This window comes from Notothenia rossii (assembly GCF_949606895.1).
Source record: "Notothenia rossii genome assembly, chromosome: 11".
Taxonomy (NCBI): domain Eukaryota; kingdom Metazoa; phylum Chordata; class Actinopteri; order Perciformes; family Nototheniidae; genus Notothenia; species Notothenia rossii.
In genome coordinates, this window is record NC_136910.1 from 30,131,414 (window position 1) to 30,147,864 (window position 16,451).

The window sequence follows — 16,451 nt, forward strand, 5'->3', positions numbered from 1 at the left end:
TTATATTTACAGGATACATTTACATAGTTATAGACATTTACAAGTGCCCATAGTATCAACGAGCATTTCATTTAGCCTAGCTTTAAAAACATGCAGAGGAATGAGATTGCTCAGTTTCAATTATTGCTGAAGATTGTTCCAAGCAAGTGGAGCTGCGCACATAAAAGCTGTCTTACCTAAGACATTCCTTGCTCTTGGCACATCTAACAATACTACATCATGCGATATCAGACAATAGCTGCTTGCAACTCTCTGTGTTATCATAGAGCAGATATAATACGGGAGTTTACCCAACAAAGCTTTATAAATAAACGTTTACCAATGACTGAGCCTCCGTACAGTAAGTGATGGCAAACCTGCCTTGGCATACAGGGTACAGTGATGAGTAAGTGCTTTACAATTAGTGACAAATCTCAGTGCGCTGTGATAGGCGGCATCTAACTTGTCCAGGCAATAGGCAGGTGCATTCATATACAGCAAATCACCATAGCACAGGTAAAAAGGTCACAGTGACTAGCCTTTTCCTGGCCTCAAGCGAGAAACGACTTGTTTCTGAAAAAGAAACCTAGCCTAACCCTCAGTTTTTTAAGCAGATTATTGACATGAAGTTTAAAAGTAAGACAATCATCAAGCCAGATACCTAGGAATGTATAACAGGTAACCACTTCAAGTACTTGTCCTTGCATAGTAACAATATCTAAAACAGGCTCTGGTGTATTTTTAGCTTTTGAAAATAGCATTACCTTGGTTTTATCAACATTTAAAAGAAGCTGAAGCTCAGCGAGCTGAGTCTGAATAATGTTAAAAACAGCCTGTAATTTAACACCAGCCTCCTTAATGGAGGGACCTGCACAATACATCACGGTATCATCCGCATAAAAATGTAAAGTAGCTTCATTCACATTTTCACCTAAACTGTTGATATATATGGAGAATAAAAGTGGACCTAAAACAGAACCTTGTGGTACACCATTAGAAATGTTTAACCACTCAGAAGACAGCCCATCAAAGTGAACACATTGGGACCTTTCAGAGAGGTAGTTCACAAACTACCCCACTGCATGGCTGGATATGCCAATACTGAGTAGCCTCTGCTTTAAGATGCGATGATCTGCGGTATCAAACGCTTTGGACAGGTCAATAAACAGAGCTGCACAACTCTGCTTATTATCTAAGATACTCGTAATGTCATTCACCACTTTCATTGTTGCAGTGATGGTGCTATGTTGCTTTCTGAAGCCTGACTGATGTTTAGACAGGATGTCATTTTTACATAAAAACTCCTTTACTTGTTCACTCACTAGGCGTTCGAGCACCTTCGCCAGAACTGACAATTTAGAGATTGGCTTATAGTTATTTAAAATAGTTGCCTCCCCTCCTTTTAGTAGAGGCAAGACATACGCTGACTTCCATATTTTTTGAATTGCATTTGTGTTGAGGGAGAGGTTAAAAAGAGTAGTGAGAGGAAGAGCAATAAAATCTGCAGCTATCTTTAAAAAAGAAAGTTTCTACGTTTTCCGGGCCAGCCGGTTTCTTAGGATCTAGCTTAGATAAGGCTTCATGAACAACATTAACAGTAAAAGGAGTAAAACTGAAAGGGTTTTCCAGACCACATTGTTCAGAGTCACGGATTGGGGTGTTCACAGAAGCAGAGTTAGTGACAGAATCAAACAGAGAGCCACAGGACACAAAATGCTTATGAAAACAATTTAGCATGGTGGCCCTGTCTGATATAGAGCCAGATGATGTGGTAAGGCAAGGAGGTAGCTCATTACGGATATAACCAGTGGATATCGATTTTATGGCTTTCCAACATTTCCTAGGATTATTTAGGTTTTCTGTGGTAACTGACAAATAGTACTTCGATTTAGCACTTTTGACATATGAAGTGAAGCTATTTCTTAGCTGCCTAAAACGCAGCCATTCTACCTCTGAGCCTGATTTCCTAGCCTTTGCCCAGGCTTTGTTTCTCTCATGAAGGAGACTGGACAGTTCAGCAGAAAACCAAACAGATCATGTACAAAAACCTGCTCCACAAAATGTTTTATGTCTCTCTTACTGATAATGCAAGGTTTACCCTTTAGGACTTTTGTGTCCCTAATTGTGGCTTCAGCACAGTAGTAACTCACATCATTCGCAAATACTCCCACAGATGAGTATTTATAGGGAACATTAGTTAGAATGAGATCAATTAGGGAGGATTTATTTGGGGACTTAATGTTAGGGCGAGTAGGAATGTCAACAATCTGAGTAACATTTAAAGAGATACAAAGGTTTTTAAAATCCTCTGATACTGCAGTTAACCAGTCCCAGTTAAAATCTCCAAGTAGCACTATTTCCTTGTAGTCTAGCTGCGATAAAAGATTTGCTAGCGAAGACAAGGAGTCCTTGGCAGCTGAGGTGGGTCTGTAACAGCCCACCACCATGACCTGTTGCCCCTTTGCCACTTCTATATTTAAGGCTAAAAATTTGAATTGCTTACTGATAGATTTGGAAACTAATGTGGATACACTGAACTTATTCTTAACATAAATGGCAACGCCACCACCTTTATTAGGCCGGTCGGAACGATACACATTATAACTATTTATCTAGCTGAGACATGGCTCAGCAGTCAGGTGCCAAAAGATTCTTCAGTGAAACATGAAGTTTTCTTCTTGATGAGTCCATTCCACAGTTAAAATGCTTATCCATTGATCCTGGCATTGCTATAAAAACCTGTTTTGCTTTGTTCATATTTGTTTGAATAGATATAGCTTGGTGTTATCACTATTTGACTGTTGGCACTGTTTTCTCCAAATCCAAGTCTCAATGCAGTGTAATGGTAGGCTTCAGGCGAGGACTCAACGAAACAACCAAAACAATATGTATACTATAATATATAATAATATATACGCTGAGTGAATTCTATGGATACTCCATGTTTTGTTACTGACACCTCTGTCTCCCTGCAGGTCCGCTGAAGGTGGTCGTCCCAACGGAGTCCGTGTCCTCGTACCTGGGGGACACGGCCCTGCTGCGCTGCGAGGTCTCAGGCGACCCCACGCCCATCATCCGCTGGCAGAAGAATCGGGAGGACCTAGCACTGACCTTTGACCCCGACTCTCGCCTGGCGGTGCTGCCGTCCGGCTCGCTACAGGTCAGCCGCGTCCAGCCGCCGGACTCTGCCACGTACCGGTGTCTTGCAGACAACCCGGGCAGCACCAGGACCGGGACGGACGCAGAGCTCCGGGTGCTGCCAGGTACCTGACATATACTCTGTGTACTTCAGTGTGTAACTAACTAACAACAACAGCCGAACTCTGCCTTTACAACCAAGCATGAATAATATTAACTTCTGATGGCATATACTGTGTTATAGTATAATTACATTTGCATTGGTTAGCTTTACCTAAGTAACATTTTCACCGAAGGATCTCCACATTTTTTATTTGGTACAATAAGTACATCCTCTAAGTTAAGGATCTGAATATTGAGCACTGACATTCCATACCACACATACTAACATACATTTGTATATCATGTCCAGATACTTCCATTCATCTCTCATCAAAGAGCAGAGCCTCAAGCAGTATTGTGTCTCAGTGTACAGAATTTCTCTCTCATGGTGTAGATTCGGTGCCTCAGGGTTTGGAGCCTCTCTGCTACGATAAATCTGAATCAGAATTCCTTTATTAGTCCCGCTGCGGGGACATTTACTGAGTTACAGCAAAAGTGGCATAGTAGGTAGAAAAAGGCATGCAGTAATAAAGAATAAGCTATAATATATAATAATATAGAAAAATAAGTACACGTCCATGGCAAAAGATTAAAAGCAGCAATTAAAGAAAACGAAGTGACATAAGTTGCATATTTAGGTGTTGAGACATAAAAATGTATTAAAATGTTAGGATATTATCAAAATATAGTTTAAAGGTGGGGTAGGTACGTTTGAGAAACCGGCTCAAGATGCACTTTTTGTTATATTCCATGGAATGCTCTGAACATCCCAATAGCAATGAATATCTTAACCTCTTCTACACCGGTAACCCGGAATCGCGGGGAAAACGCGGGATCTGCAGGAAACAGACTCTGAGGGCATCTTAATATTCAATAAACTATGACTGTTTTATATCCATGTAACGGGAAGAAACTCAGCTTTTCTTTTTTTTTTTTAAACCCACAAAGCTAGCGCCGAGCCTCTGAATTAGCTACGAGCGAAACAATCTTAAGGCCGTTAGCACAGAACTCTAGCTATACCGATCGATATACTTATTGGATCTGCACAAACAAGCTTAGATAACATCCTGAGAGTCCACAGATTTTAGAAATATAAGGATCATCACTGAGCAATCTGAACTTGTGACAGGGGAAGCAAATACAGACAACACACGAGTAGCTTTAGGAAGCAAAACACGGAGATATGCTCACCTTAGCTATTATTCTGATCAAAAGTCGTGTTCAATGGCATTAAAACGAGAGAAAACGCGGCTGAAGGTTAATCCATAGGTTATAGCAATGTGTCTGTCACATAACTCAATTTGTATGCAAAAATCGGAGAAGAAAAATTAGCTGCTAATGGTAGCCACCAGAGGTTAACGCAGCTTCCTGTTTTTCTACGCTTCTCTCTCACTCCTTATTTGGTAAGCTGTGTGTGTATGGGGAACTTTCCCCCAATTTCATTGGCTCTGACGGTTAGAAAGAGATGTCAATCGACCAAGGGGGGCCAGAGATAGGTCAAATCCACCCAAATGACCCCAAAATTGTTGTTTTTTTGCTAAACCTCTCTAAAAAGGTCAAATTTCACTTGTTTTGCATCAATCTTGATACAGGGTACTTATTAGTGTGAATGCTGTTTTCAGCATTCCACTATGGTTCTTGGATTCTTTATTCTTCCGATTCATCTTATTTCAGCCAATACTTTGGCTCTCCATAACTTCAGCTTACTTTCAGCTACAGAAACTGTTCAAATATTAAACCATTCAGCCTTTTCAGGAATCGATGGGAAACCTTCAACTTTTTTGAAATATTCAGCTTTTTAAACAATTTTTGTTAAAATGGAAGTCAATGGGAAGAGCCTTCAAATCCTCTTTAACTACACCTTACGCCAAATGCTTCTCCTTCTACATACTTTTGGCTTTAAAATGATCACAAGATCTTCAGCTATAAAACTTGTTATTCAGATTTTTCCTATCTTCTCCGGTTTTTGACTTATCAACGTTTAAGTTTTGGTCCAATTTCAGGCTGTTTTAGATTTTATAATGGTTGTCTATGGGAGGGACTTTTCAGGGCTAGAGTGCGTGACATCATCACTTAGAGTGTAGAGAGTCTTAAAAATCTTCGGAAATATTTATTAAAACTGCTCTCAGAGCCAAAATATACACTCTATTCAAATAATTTCAAAAGATTTCAGGAGCATAATTAGTCTGGCCTGCTCAATTGCCTTCATCATATCTAACGGACCCACCGTTCTGGCCCAATAATGATCTGAGTGACAAAAAGTCCACCTAGCTTCAAATAGACTCCCATGTTAAATTTGACCAGAACTTTCTTCAGAACAGAGAGAAGTCCACTTTAGACAAACTGCTCCCATCTTCACATTTTACACAAAAAAAAAAAAAAAAACATATATCAGTTAATTGGGGTTCCCTGATGCTCACTTTCTGCTCATTTATTTATAGGAGCCATAGTTTTTGAACAGGTGGCAAAATTGTCAGATATAATCCTCAATGCATTCTTAATGGCACTCAGTGCTGCAGTTGGTGACCATGGTGTAGCTGGGCAGATTGGGCCCACACACCTGAGCGACATCATCTAATCAGAGCAGACACGCCCACAGACAGACTGGAGGTTTGTATTATTATTTTTTCAACAAAAGTTAGAAATGCAAGAGGCTTATCTCTTTTTTTATTTAAGATTATTAATTTAACCCTTTTAGAAGGGAAGATATGGTCATTTGTTCTGGGAATGTCATTTTCGAGCCTGAGACCTGAACACCAGGCTCAGGGATGAACAGTTTAAGAACATGTTAAGTTAATCACTGAAGTTCTTGGCTCTTTATATTATATTTATGCTTTGGGATCAGGCTCATTCTTCTGTTATCATGGTGTTTCACAAGATTGGAAAATGTTGGACTGAATGGCTTAATGAGTGTTATCCATCTGTGTTAGCAGTGAAGTAAAACTAAAACTACATAATCAGAATTGTTTTCGAAATGCCTGAATAAAAGCTGGTTATGTTCAACAGATGCATGTCAACAGAACGTTGGACTTTAACATGCAAGAGCACTTTTTATTTCTTGTTTCCTACAGCCAGGGTTTCAGTAACCTCCATTCAGTCCACTGGAAAACATCACAATATCCATGGATGGATTACCATGAAATGTGGTTCCAACATATGGAGGCGTGTGGTGCAGTGGACTTGTGCGTTGGTGTTCGGATCAGCGGGGCACAGGTTCAAACCCCACTGCAGTCAGCATGTCGTTGTGTCCCAGGGCAAGACACTTCACCCCAAATTGCTCCTGTGGGGATTGCTCACAGTATTGAGTATGTAAGTCGCTTTGGATAAAAGCGTCTAACAAGTGACATGTGATGATGATGTAATAGTCCCCCGAGGAGTAATCCCAATTACTTTGGGAATTCCCTCACTAGGACAATCATCTGGTCAAAATGTGTCTAAAACCTTTGTTCAGGCGCAAACACCTTTAAAGATGGACAGTCACATTGGTCCAGGCCGTGTTTAATGCTACTTTTCATTGATGAAAGCCCTGATGATGTTAAACTACACACCTACCATGTTGATGTTCTACTCATATCATCCTTACAACATGCTCTCAACATGATAAGCCCAGGTGACAAAATAAACCATTATTTTTGACAAGTTATTACCTATATGTCACTATGACTGTGAATATTGAATTTTGGAGGCTTTTTCTATCTCTTTTTTATTTATTTCCAATCAGCGCTATATATTTTCAGGCTGACAGCTTAATTCTCTCTGTCTTGCTGACCTTCTTCATGCATATGCAATATCTCATTGTGTGCTTTTGGTTATCATCCTTGCATTTAGCAGCTTCCTTCTTTACAGAATTTGTGTTTTCATTCATGAGTACTGATTAGCTTTCCAACTCGGTCCTAGTAAGCCTCTCCTTTCAGCACCAAGGACAGCGACCACATCAACAAAGGAAGTACATGAGTGGCTGTCTGTTGGAGTTACACTTTAAGTTACACAAGAGAAGAAAGACGAGTAAATGGCACTGTTCACATCTGTGGAAACAGGGTGTCTGTGCTACAGCATGCAGTCATTTACTGGAGAAAATCCCCCAACATCAGTGAGACCCACTGATCCTCTGTGAGAGTGGAGTCTGTCATAGCAGCAGATTTATTGGCAAATTGTATTAAAATTACCTCTCTCTCTCTCTCTCTCTCTCTCTCTCGCTCTCTCTCTCTCTCTCTCTCTCTCTCTCTCTCTCTCTCTCTCTCTCTCTCTCTCTCTCTCCTCTCAGAGCCGGGGGTGAGCAGGAACCTCCAGTTCCTCCAGCGTCCGTCGAAGGTCATGGCTCTGCTGGGAACCGATGCCGTGCTGGAATGTTCCGCTTCTGGATACCCGACTCCAGGCATCCAGTGGAGGAGAGGAGAGGAGATGATCCAGAGCTGGTCTGTCTGTCATTACTCATAACATTATCCATGTAGAACCCTGTTGAGCCAAACGGGCCCAGTAATTTACATAAGTCCAGTGATAATTAATTATCTTTTCTTATTGTTGATAAATGCCTTGAACAGACCAAAACCAACAATGATTATATACAATGGGTACTGTTTTGTTCGAGTCCCGATTGAACAAAAAAAACACGGAGGGGACTGGTAGCTGGAGAGGTGCCAGTTCACCTTCTGGGCCCTGCCGAGGTGCCTTTGAGCAAGGCACCAAACCCCTAATTGCGTCCTGGCCAACCTGGTATCACGGCAAGACGTGAACATGGGACGATTTACTATGCTGGGAGACGTGAAGATGTCCCAATTTCGTCCCTTCAAACATGACAGTTACACGGTATTGTTAACATGGCCCAACCAGTGGAGAAATACCCGGAATGCCAAGCAAATGCTCTACCACGACGGTCGGTTGTTATTGTCAATATTAATATTAAAAAAATAGCCACTCTCGGTTTCGCCGATTTTTTTGTTGCCCCAGCTGGTCGACACATCTTTTAGCAGAAACAAAGGCTACATTAATGTATTAAATTGATGTTAATCCATGTTTGTGAATGTGGAGTTAACGGCCGTGACGTTGTGCGATTGTGTTGCCAGGCAACAGCTTGGGTTCATGTTGATTTACAAACTCTTCAACTAGAACCCTAGTTAGATTTAAAAACATTTTAGAAGGCATCACGAAATACTGTAATGTAAATTCAAATTAAAATGTGATGGAATGTGTGTATAACAAAATACATCCGTCATAACCAATACCAGAAACAGACGTAGGCAAGCTCCTCAGCTCGGTGTTTGGATGTTTTTGCCGCAATGCACATTGGGATTTGGTGTTTATGCGATGTGAAATCCGAAAACATGTGCAGTTAACGGTGCACAGCTAATAGACAGGGACTTGTCGTTTTCAAATTTTCTTTGAATTTAAGAATGTAAATACTGAGTTGAGAGAATAGTCAGGGGTTTTGGGTTATGGGAGACACATTTATGGAATCAGAATTTCAATAGCTTACCATTAAATGACGGATATACCTTTCCGTCTGCAAATCAGATATTAATATGTAGAAGTAAAACATGTAAAATAATTAGTGGTGGGCATAGATTAATTTTTTTAATCTAGATTAATCTCACTGTATTCTTGGAATTAATCTAGATTAATCTAGATTAAAATGGCTCATTTGAATTCTGCCGAAGGCATTCAGAATATGTGTGCTACCCAAATAATGACTAAAAGTAAGTCTTTGAGAACGGGTTTCTCAAGCCAGGTGGTGCATTAGACCAGGGGCTCATCTCCAGTTTCCAAAATGCATCACAAACTGACAAAGACAGACAAAGTAAATTAGAATAATTTCACTACTAGTAGTAAACAACTAGCAATTATCAAGAAGCAAACATAACGTGGTGGTAATTAAAAGGCTACAAAATTAAATTATGTAATTTAAAATGACATAACGTAGCATACCTAAAGCGAAGGAGTGAAGTTCCCAGCTAGCATCGATGAGGTGTACTGTAACGCCGAGGTAGTTGTCGTTGTTAACGGACGTCCAATGGTCCCCAGTCAGTGCTACAGACCTCGCCTCTACCATCTTCTCAACTTTCGTAGCTTTCTCTTCTGCGTGCTGGTCATGTATTCTCCTCATGATAGTTCGCCTCGCAGGCAGTTTGTAAGATGGGTCACCTGTGGCCGCCTGGAGAACAAGCTCGAGCCCGTCATCTTCAACCACGCTAATGGGCCTGCAGCTGGTGGCAATCCACTGAGCGAGGAGACTAGTTAGCTTGGCTGATAGAGCTGTGCTGACGGGCTTGCCTCGGTTGCACTCAAACATAGTTGTTTGACGACGAGTCTTCCCCCGCGCTACATCAGTGCTCGGCCCGGCATCTTCCGCATTAGCTAAGGGATGCTTTGCGTTTAGGTGGTACTTGAGACTGGATGAACTCCTACAGTAAACTAATTCCGCATTGCACAAGGTGCAAACAACCTTATTTTCGTCGAGGTTTCCATCGGGAAGCTTCTTAAAAATAAATGTCCCCTGAAGCAAACCCCGCGGCTTCATTCCTGCTGTATCCATGTTAGCATGTCACGTTTAATGTGGCTGATTTGACCGGGGTCAGATCCATAGACAGTAGAAGAAACACAGGTCAAAGACTCGATCTCGCCCCCTACAGTGCAATTCGGCTAGGTATACATCCGCGCTAAATTATCAAGGTGAAAGTCATCATCGCTTGCGTAGTATAGACCCAGCTCCCAACCCAACTTTGAGAATAGATTAACGGCGATATTTTTTTTTATCGCCGACAAGAGTCTCACGTTAACGCAGCACGTTAACGCCGATAACGGCCCACCACTAAAAATAATATAGCAATATCCTGTAAAATTATGTGAAAACATGAATAAAACTACACATCTTCAGATGTTATACATACATAAGTGTCCTACACTAATAATACAAAGTTATTATGGCATTGTATGCTGTGTGTATTTATTTCACAATAAATTCAATAGTAATATTATGTTTGATATTATGTTTTATTAACTAGACCACATTCTGATTAATGATGTGAAATATAAACAACCCTTAAATCAGACTTTAGTTATACCTGAGTCAAATTCAGGGAAAGGTGATTGTCAAGTGCCAACAATCAGGAGAGATATTTAATAGTTGGTGCTTGAGAAGACTAAACATTTACCTGCAGATCTTTATAAAGTATATTCATTACTCGTTATTATCTACTAATAGTTCATTAAATACTGTATATAATGGCTATTTTGCACATCCCTTTCAAGATTTCAAGATTTTCTAAGGTTTATTGACATATCATATACACAACTACGGTGTAGTTATGCAATGAATGAAAATCTCGGGTCGCAGGTTCCTCAACAGTGCATTAGAAGACATCTATCAATATGTGTGTATATCTCCACCATTAAACTGTCAAATTCTGCACATTTCTTATACTATCTACATAAGAGTATAATTCATATGTATAATATCAGTTAAAATAAGTGCTTCAACATAGTTAACATTGCAGGAAAGCCATATATTAGTACTTTGTCAGGCTTAATATTTATCTGTAGATACCCCCAAAGCTTTTTTCTTATTCAAAAGAAGACCTTAACCTAAAGTATTCTTTGATGTTTAGATAAAGGTTAATTAGTTTTTCTGTTTTGCACATCCTCCTATTAATATATAATAATACAAATAATAAAATTCAATAACATGCTTTAACCACTAGGTGTCCCTTTCTATCAGCTGTGCACCGTTATGGTGTAAATACAGCCTATCTACCAATTGGATCAAATATAAAAGTCAGCCGAATTAGTGTTGATACTGCGAGGAGACGTATTGTGTGAAAAGAAATGTAAGATGTTGTTTAATTGTTGATATATTTATGATCCACGTCACGTATTCAGTTTTGTCGGCAGTTCCTCATGTTTATCTAGAAGTCTTCTCGTCAGGGCTCTATAAATAGAGAACTACGGCAGATATGTAATACTTAATGCCGCCAAACAGTGTATTACAATGCCGTTATGTGATGACGGAAATGTGTGTGTATTGCATGTGCATGTCTGCACCTACCTGTGTACTATGTGTGTGTGTGTGTGTGTGTGTGTGTGTGTGTGTGTGTGTGTGTGTGTGTGTGTGTGTGTGTGTGTGTGTGTGTGTGTGTGTGTGTGTGTGTGTGTGTGTGTGTGTGTGTGTGTGTGTGTGTGTGTGTGTGTATGTGCGTGCGTGCGTGCGTGCGTGCCTGTGTGTGTGTGTGTGTGTGTGTGTGTGTGTGTGTGTGTGTGTGTGTGTGTGTGTGTGTGTGTGTGTGTGTGTGTGTGTGTGTGTGTGTGTTAAAAAAATACAAGCCAGAGTGAAAAAACGATTAATAAAGGTTAATCTTCTTCTTATCTGAATCTGTAATTTAACTCAAGCCGTCAGATAAATGGAGCAAAGTTGAAAGTACAATATTGGCTTCTAAATTGTACTGGAGGAGAAATAGAAAGAAGCATAGAATGGATGTACTAGTAAATTACCTCAAAATTGTATTTAAATAAAGTACTTGAGTAAATGTTCTTTGTTGAATCCCACCTCTGTTTGTATGTTTGAGTCATTTTAAAGAATTAAGGCTTAAGCAGGCACCACTGAGACAGGGTAGGACAGAATGTAATTACTAAGGGACGGACTGAAGATTTTTTGTTTTGGTCTTTTCACAGGAATTGTGGACAGAATGTGTGTAACCTTCTTTAACAATGAGGAATATTATACAGAGGTAAGGAACTGTTGAATATAAACGTGGTAATAGAAAGAACCTCCCTCTCTTCCTCTGTAGGAATAAAAAGTACTCACTGCTGGTGGGCAGTAATCTGATCATCCGGAGCGTCACTGACGATGACTCCGGCTCCTACAGCTGTACCGCCGCCAACAAGAACCACAACATCACCGCACACACCGAGCTGAGCGTGCAGGGTGAGCCAACACACACTCTATGGGCATTTGTGCTATTGTTTTCAGGGGTGCCCATTACGTCGATCGCGATCGACGTAATGTGGGTAGATCACATGGCATTAAAAAAATATATATATTTTATTTTTGTTAAAGTTATCCTATCATCCATCCTTACTATGGCATTTGCCACTTGATTGACGTACAGGTAAGCCAGTCTGAGTTGTATTGTGCCATACAGGTTCATGCAGTTATGAGGGGGCCTCACCTCCTCATCTGAAGCGCAAATGCGGTGCACTATTATGCACTTATGCGGCGCAATTAGTGTAAGCACGCCAAAGTTTATCCGCCGTTTACTCCACTAACACCTCCCCCCTCGCGCTCGCGACACAGATTGGGCAAGGGCGGCCCTGTAGGTAGATCTTTTGGGCTTGGTCATTTTAAAAGTAGCTCCCAAGCTGAAAAAGTGTGGGCACCCCTGGTTTAGATAGGTGACAGGAAAAGAAAAGAAAAGAAGGGACATTATACAACAAAGGTCCCCAGCAAAACACACACACACACACACACACACACACACACACACACACACACACACACACACACACACACACACAGAAACACAAACACACACACACACAGAAATAACGGGGGGTTACGTATTGTTACCCTAGTTCTATAAGCACAGGCGGAGCTCTCTACTGGACTCTATGGCAGTAGCGTTCCGTGGGTAAAAAATGAGGGGAAGCCAATAATACGTCCTTTCTTTTGGGGGGTGGGGGTGTGGTGGCAATGTCAATAAACGTAACCAGATGAGTGATTACAGCACCCGGTATCATTTTACACACATTTGTATCATGCAGATGCAGGACTTACACACGCCTGTTATCTAACCGACTGGTCCGCACGCACATCTCCAGCTGAAACTCTAATAAGCATTAATTCACAAACTAAATCAGGAGACTTTTAAAATTTTACGTTCGCTCCTTTTTTCCTCGCTGTACACAGCTCCAGTTTGTGCATTGGCCTGTCATCAGATTGTATTTGTTGTTGCTGCTGTAGCGGAAGTTTAGTACAATTATTTTTGATTCAATACTCCAAATCTCCACCCTCCATAATTGCACTTGCTTGCTACTTTCTAACGGCGGTGAGAGTGGTGCAGTGACGCTACCTATCTTCTATCGATTAGATTTATGATTAGAAAATTATAAAAGTAGGGTAGACATGTGGATATTATCCGACTGAACAAAACGTGCATTTATCAAACAGGTTCGTTTTCCACTGACCTTATTTTGAGCTATTTTCCAAAACCCCTGTGGAAAATTCCATTGCTTTTTGTCGAGGGAAACCGAGCACAGCTTACTTCCGTTTTTTTTTTGGACGCGTCACTGCAACACTAAATTGATAAGATTAGATTGGATTGTGAGGCAAGGGAAGCCAGCCGCCTCTGGCTTCCCTTGGCATGGCCCTGACCAATCACAGGTTGGCAGGGGCATGACATGAGCCTTGTCTGATTGGTCAATCCATCCATTTTTTTTCACCAAGGGAAGCAAATTTCGGCTGGCCTCCTCTCGCAACAGAGAGTGCAATCTACTGTTTCACCATAACATCTAGAGGGGCGCTGTTTCACTCTTTGTAAAATACTCAATGAGAATGGGGGCGAGACGGGCCGGCAGAATAATTACAGAGTGTTTTTATTTATTTATTAAAATGATAACTACAATCCGAAAAAACAGGGGAAGCCTGGCTTCCCTTGGCCTCCACGAGAAAACGCCACTGCTCTATGGGTACAGTGGGTAGAGCCCCAATGGATAAACGCCCTGTCGCCCTTTCTATTCCTTGAAGTGCTTTGAACACAGGTACATTCCTCTACTTTCAGAGCTATGTGTGGAAAATAAAAGAATGAAGCTGTGTAATTTCTCTTATGGAGGAAATAAAACAAATCCTGACTTATAAACAATAAAAACGATTTGAAAAAATAGATCAATAGAATGCCAAAAAATATGTGTACCCTGTGCTGACAGAAGCCCTCCTGTGTGCACTCATTCACGTCCAGAATCACATCCAGAACAAATGCAGTCATGAAATATAAATCTGCGGCCATCTGTTTGCTTCACGAGGTTTCATTAATAGATGATGTTGTATTTATTGTCTGACTGCTCCCAGCTGCTGGTGGATTCTCACTGATGCTGCTCAGGTGTGTGAGCACAGAGGGCATTAAGATCAACAGCAGAACTTATGTGGAGACCATTTTTACCATGTTGTCCTCTAGGCAAGGAAAAATGAGATGGAAGTAAAATGACAACAACAAACTCAGTAATTCACTAAAAAAAGGTTTATTAAAAAAATAGTGAGGGTTCCAAAATCAGCCAACGTGCTTGTTTTTAACATTCAACACTATAATAATCAAAAAGAGAAATATGAACGTTAGTTTTTACTAAAATGATCAAATAAAGTCAACATTTCACTGAGCTGTGTGGGGTTTGTTAAACTTTTAAAAGATGTTTGAATGGTGATATAAATGGACGTAGTGTCCGTGACACCCATAGGATTCTGCAGAGTTGCCGAGAAGCCCTTAGTAGGCGGAGTCGGTCACTAACGGCTCAACAGTGACGTCAGAGTTCAACTCCCGCCTTCTCCAGCCCGCTCCAAATAAGGGCAAAGAGGCAGAGCCGAAGCGGTACCTGCTGCCTCTGAACTGGAAGGTAAACAGAGCTAGCTCAGGCTAAGAAGCTGAGCTAACATGAGATACATGCATACCAAGTTACTGCTAACAGTGTAGTTCCCCTATATAAACAAAGTACCGATACATAGCAGAACAATTGTGGCGATGTTCAGCTTAATAAGCCTTGTTAAACATAATTTATTTACCTAATACGACAGCAGGCGAACCAAGTCTGCGTTTCACTGCATTCCTTGATCTCCAGTTATAACGACGGACTCCATCGCCCAGACCTAACGGAGCCGCAGTGGGCTAGCTCCGGTACGCCGGCTGGAGCTAGCCCCCTGCGGCTCCGTTAGCTCCGGCGGCCACCACTGGGATAATTGGGTCCCCTATTAACAATTTGCTCCCGTTTAGCATTATGGGCGTCATAGCCATAGACTATACAAGTCTTACCCAAGGCTGAATCATAAACTAAAATGTATATGTATGTATAAAGGGTTATGTCCTTAGCTGGCTAATAAGTAACAGCTAAGCTACCAAGCACACAAACACCTGCGAACGGGATTAACATGTATAATATTATATTTTAGACTTCTTGGAAGTTCTGTTAGTACATGCAAGCGCACAGCACGACATTTTAATTGTCTGGTATTTGTAACAATATTCCCTAAAAGGCAAAATCACCACGAACAACGGCTAAAGCTAAAGGGTCAAGTACAGTACTATGACTAACTAACGTTGTAGCCTCTATGGTTGTAGCCTAGCAGAGTGGACAAGTAGCTGTTAGCTGACAGTGAGGCACATGTCCATCAAAGTGACCACGCCCTAATTTATGCAAAACTTTAAGACCTAATATTAAATAAAAGGGTCGTGTTAGAAAACAATTCACTCACAGATTCATAATCATGAAGGTGGAAATCTAACTATATCGATAATAATATGTATTGCATCCATGGGTAGTAACATTTTTCTGCTGTAAAGTTGGGCATTTTAACAATGGGGGTCTATGGAAATTGCTCCTTTCTGCAGTCAGTCCCTAGCGGCCCATGTACTGCAGTGTGTTGCACTTCCGTATTGGCGTCCTGGCTGTTCCCCAGAGTTTGCCGCTTGTGATATACACAGTGATAGATGTTAAGGACTTACGTTTATAACAAATACATTTGTATTGATTTTAGGATCTTTTCATAAAATCATACGTATTGGGATCATTTGTATTAATGTGGACTGGAGGGAGAAAGTGATGAGCATAAGTTTCACTTTCCTTTTTTAATTTAAATTCCAACCTTGGTAACGAAGAATATTTTTCTTTGTTGTCCACGTTCATAAAGCATAAAGCAACACCACTAGAGCGCGGTGCTAAGTATCTAGATAGAATACGGCGCTGGGTTTACAGTAGTTGTTGTTCTTATTATAGCCTACACATCGATGTAGTCCGCTGTATAGAAAACTGTAGTTTCCCCACAGCAGCAGACGCACATTCATGACATCCGCTGGCGCATCATAAATACGTCGATAGTGAAAGTGCAGTCGGATTCTCAAAGTGGACCATCATTGGTGTGACAAAGCTCTACCATCCCCCCTCTGTTAACAAGAGATAGTATGTTTCTTTGTTTCAAATAATTGCCCATCCGGAAAGTGACAAAAGTCTCCCATCCCCCCTCTTACATGCAGGGCAGCATT

The 16,451-nt window shown here is 40.9% G+C and overlaps 1 protein-coding gene across 4 annotated transcripts in view; it reads left to right on the plus strand.

Moving 5' to 3' along the window:
- Positions 1–16,451, plus strand: part of dcc (DCC netrin 1 receptor) — a 496,426-nt gene that overhangs the window by 148,749 nt on the left and 331,226 nt on the right. For all 4 annotated transcript variants that reach the window (XM_079658229.1, XM_079658231.1, XM_079658232.1 and 1 more), the window contains exons 3-5: positions 2,955–3,242; positions 7,484–7,634; positions 11,997–12,133. In XM_079658229.1, the coding sequence (XP_079514355.1) occupies positions 2,955–3,242; positions 7,484–7,634; positions 11,997–12,133 (576 nt within the window). The remainder of the gene's footprint in view (positions 1–2,954; positions 3,243–7,483; positions 7,635–11,996; positions 12,134–16,451) is intronic.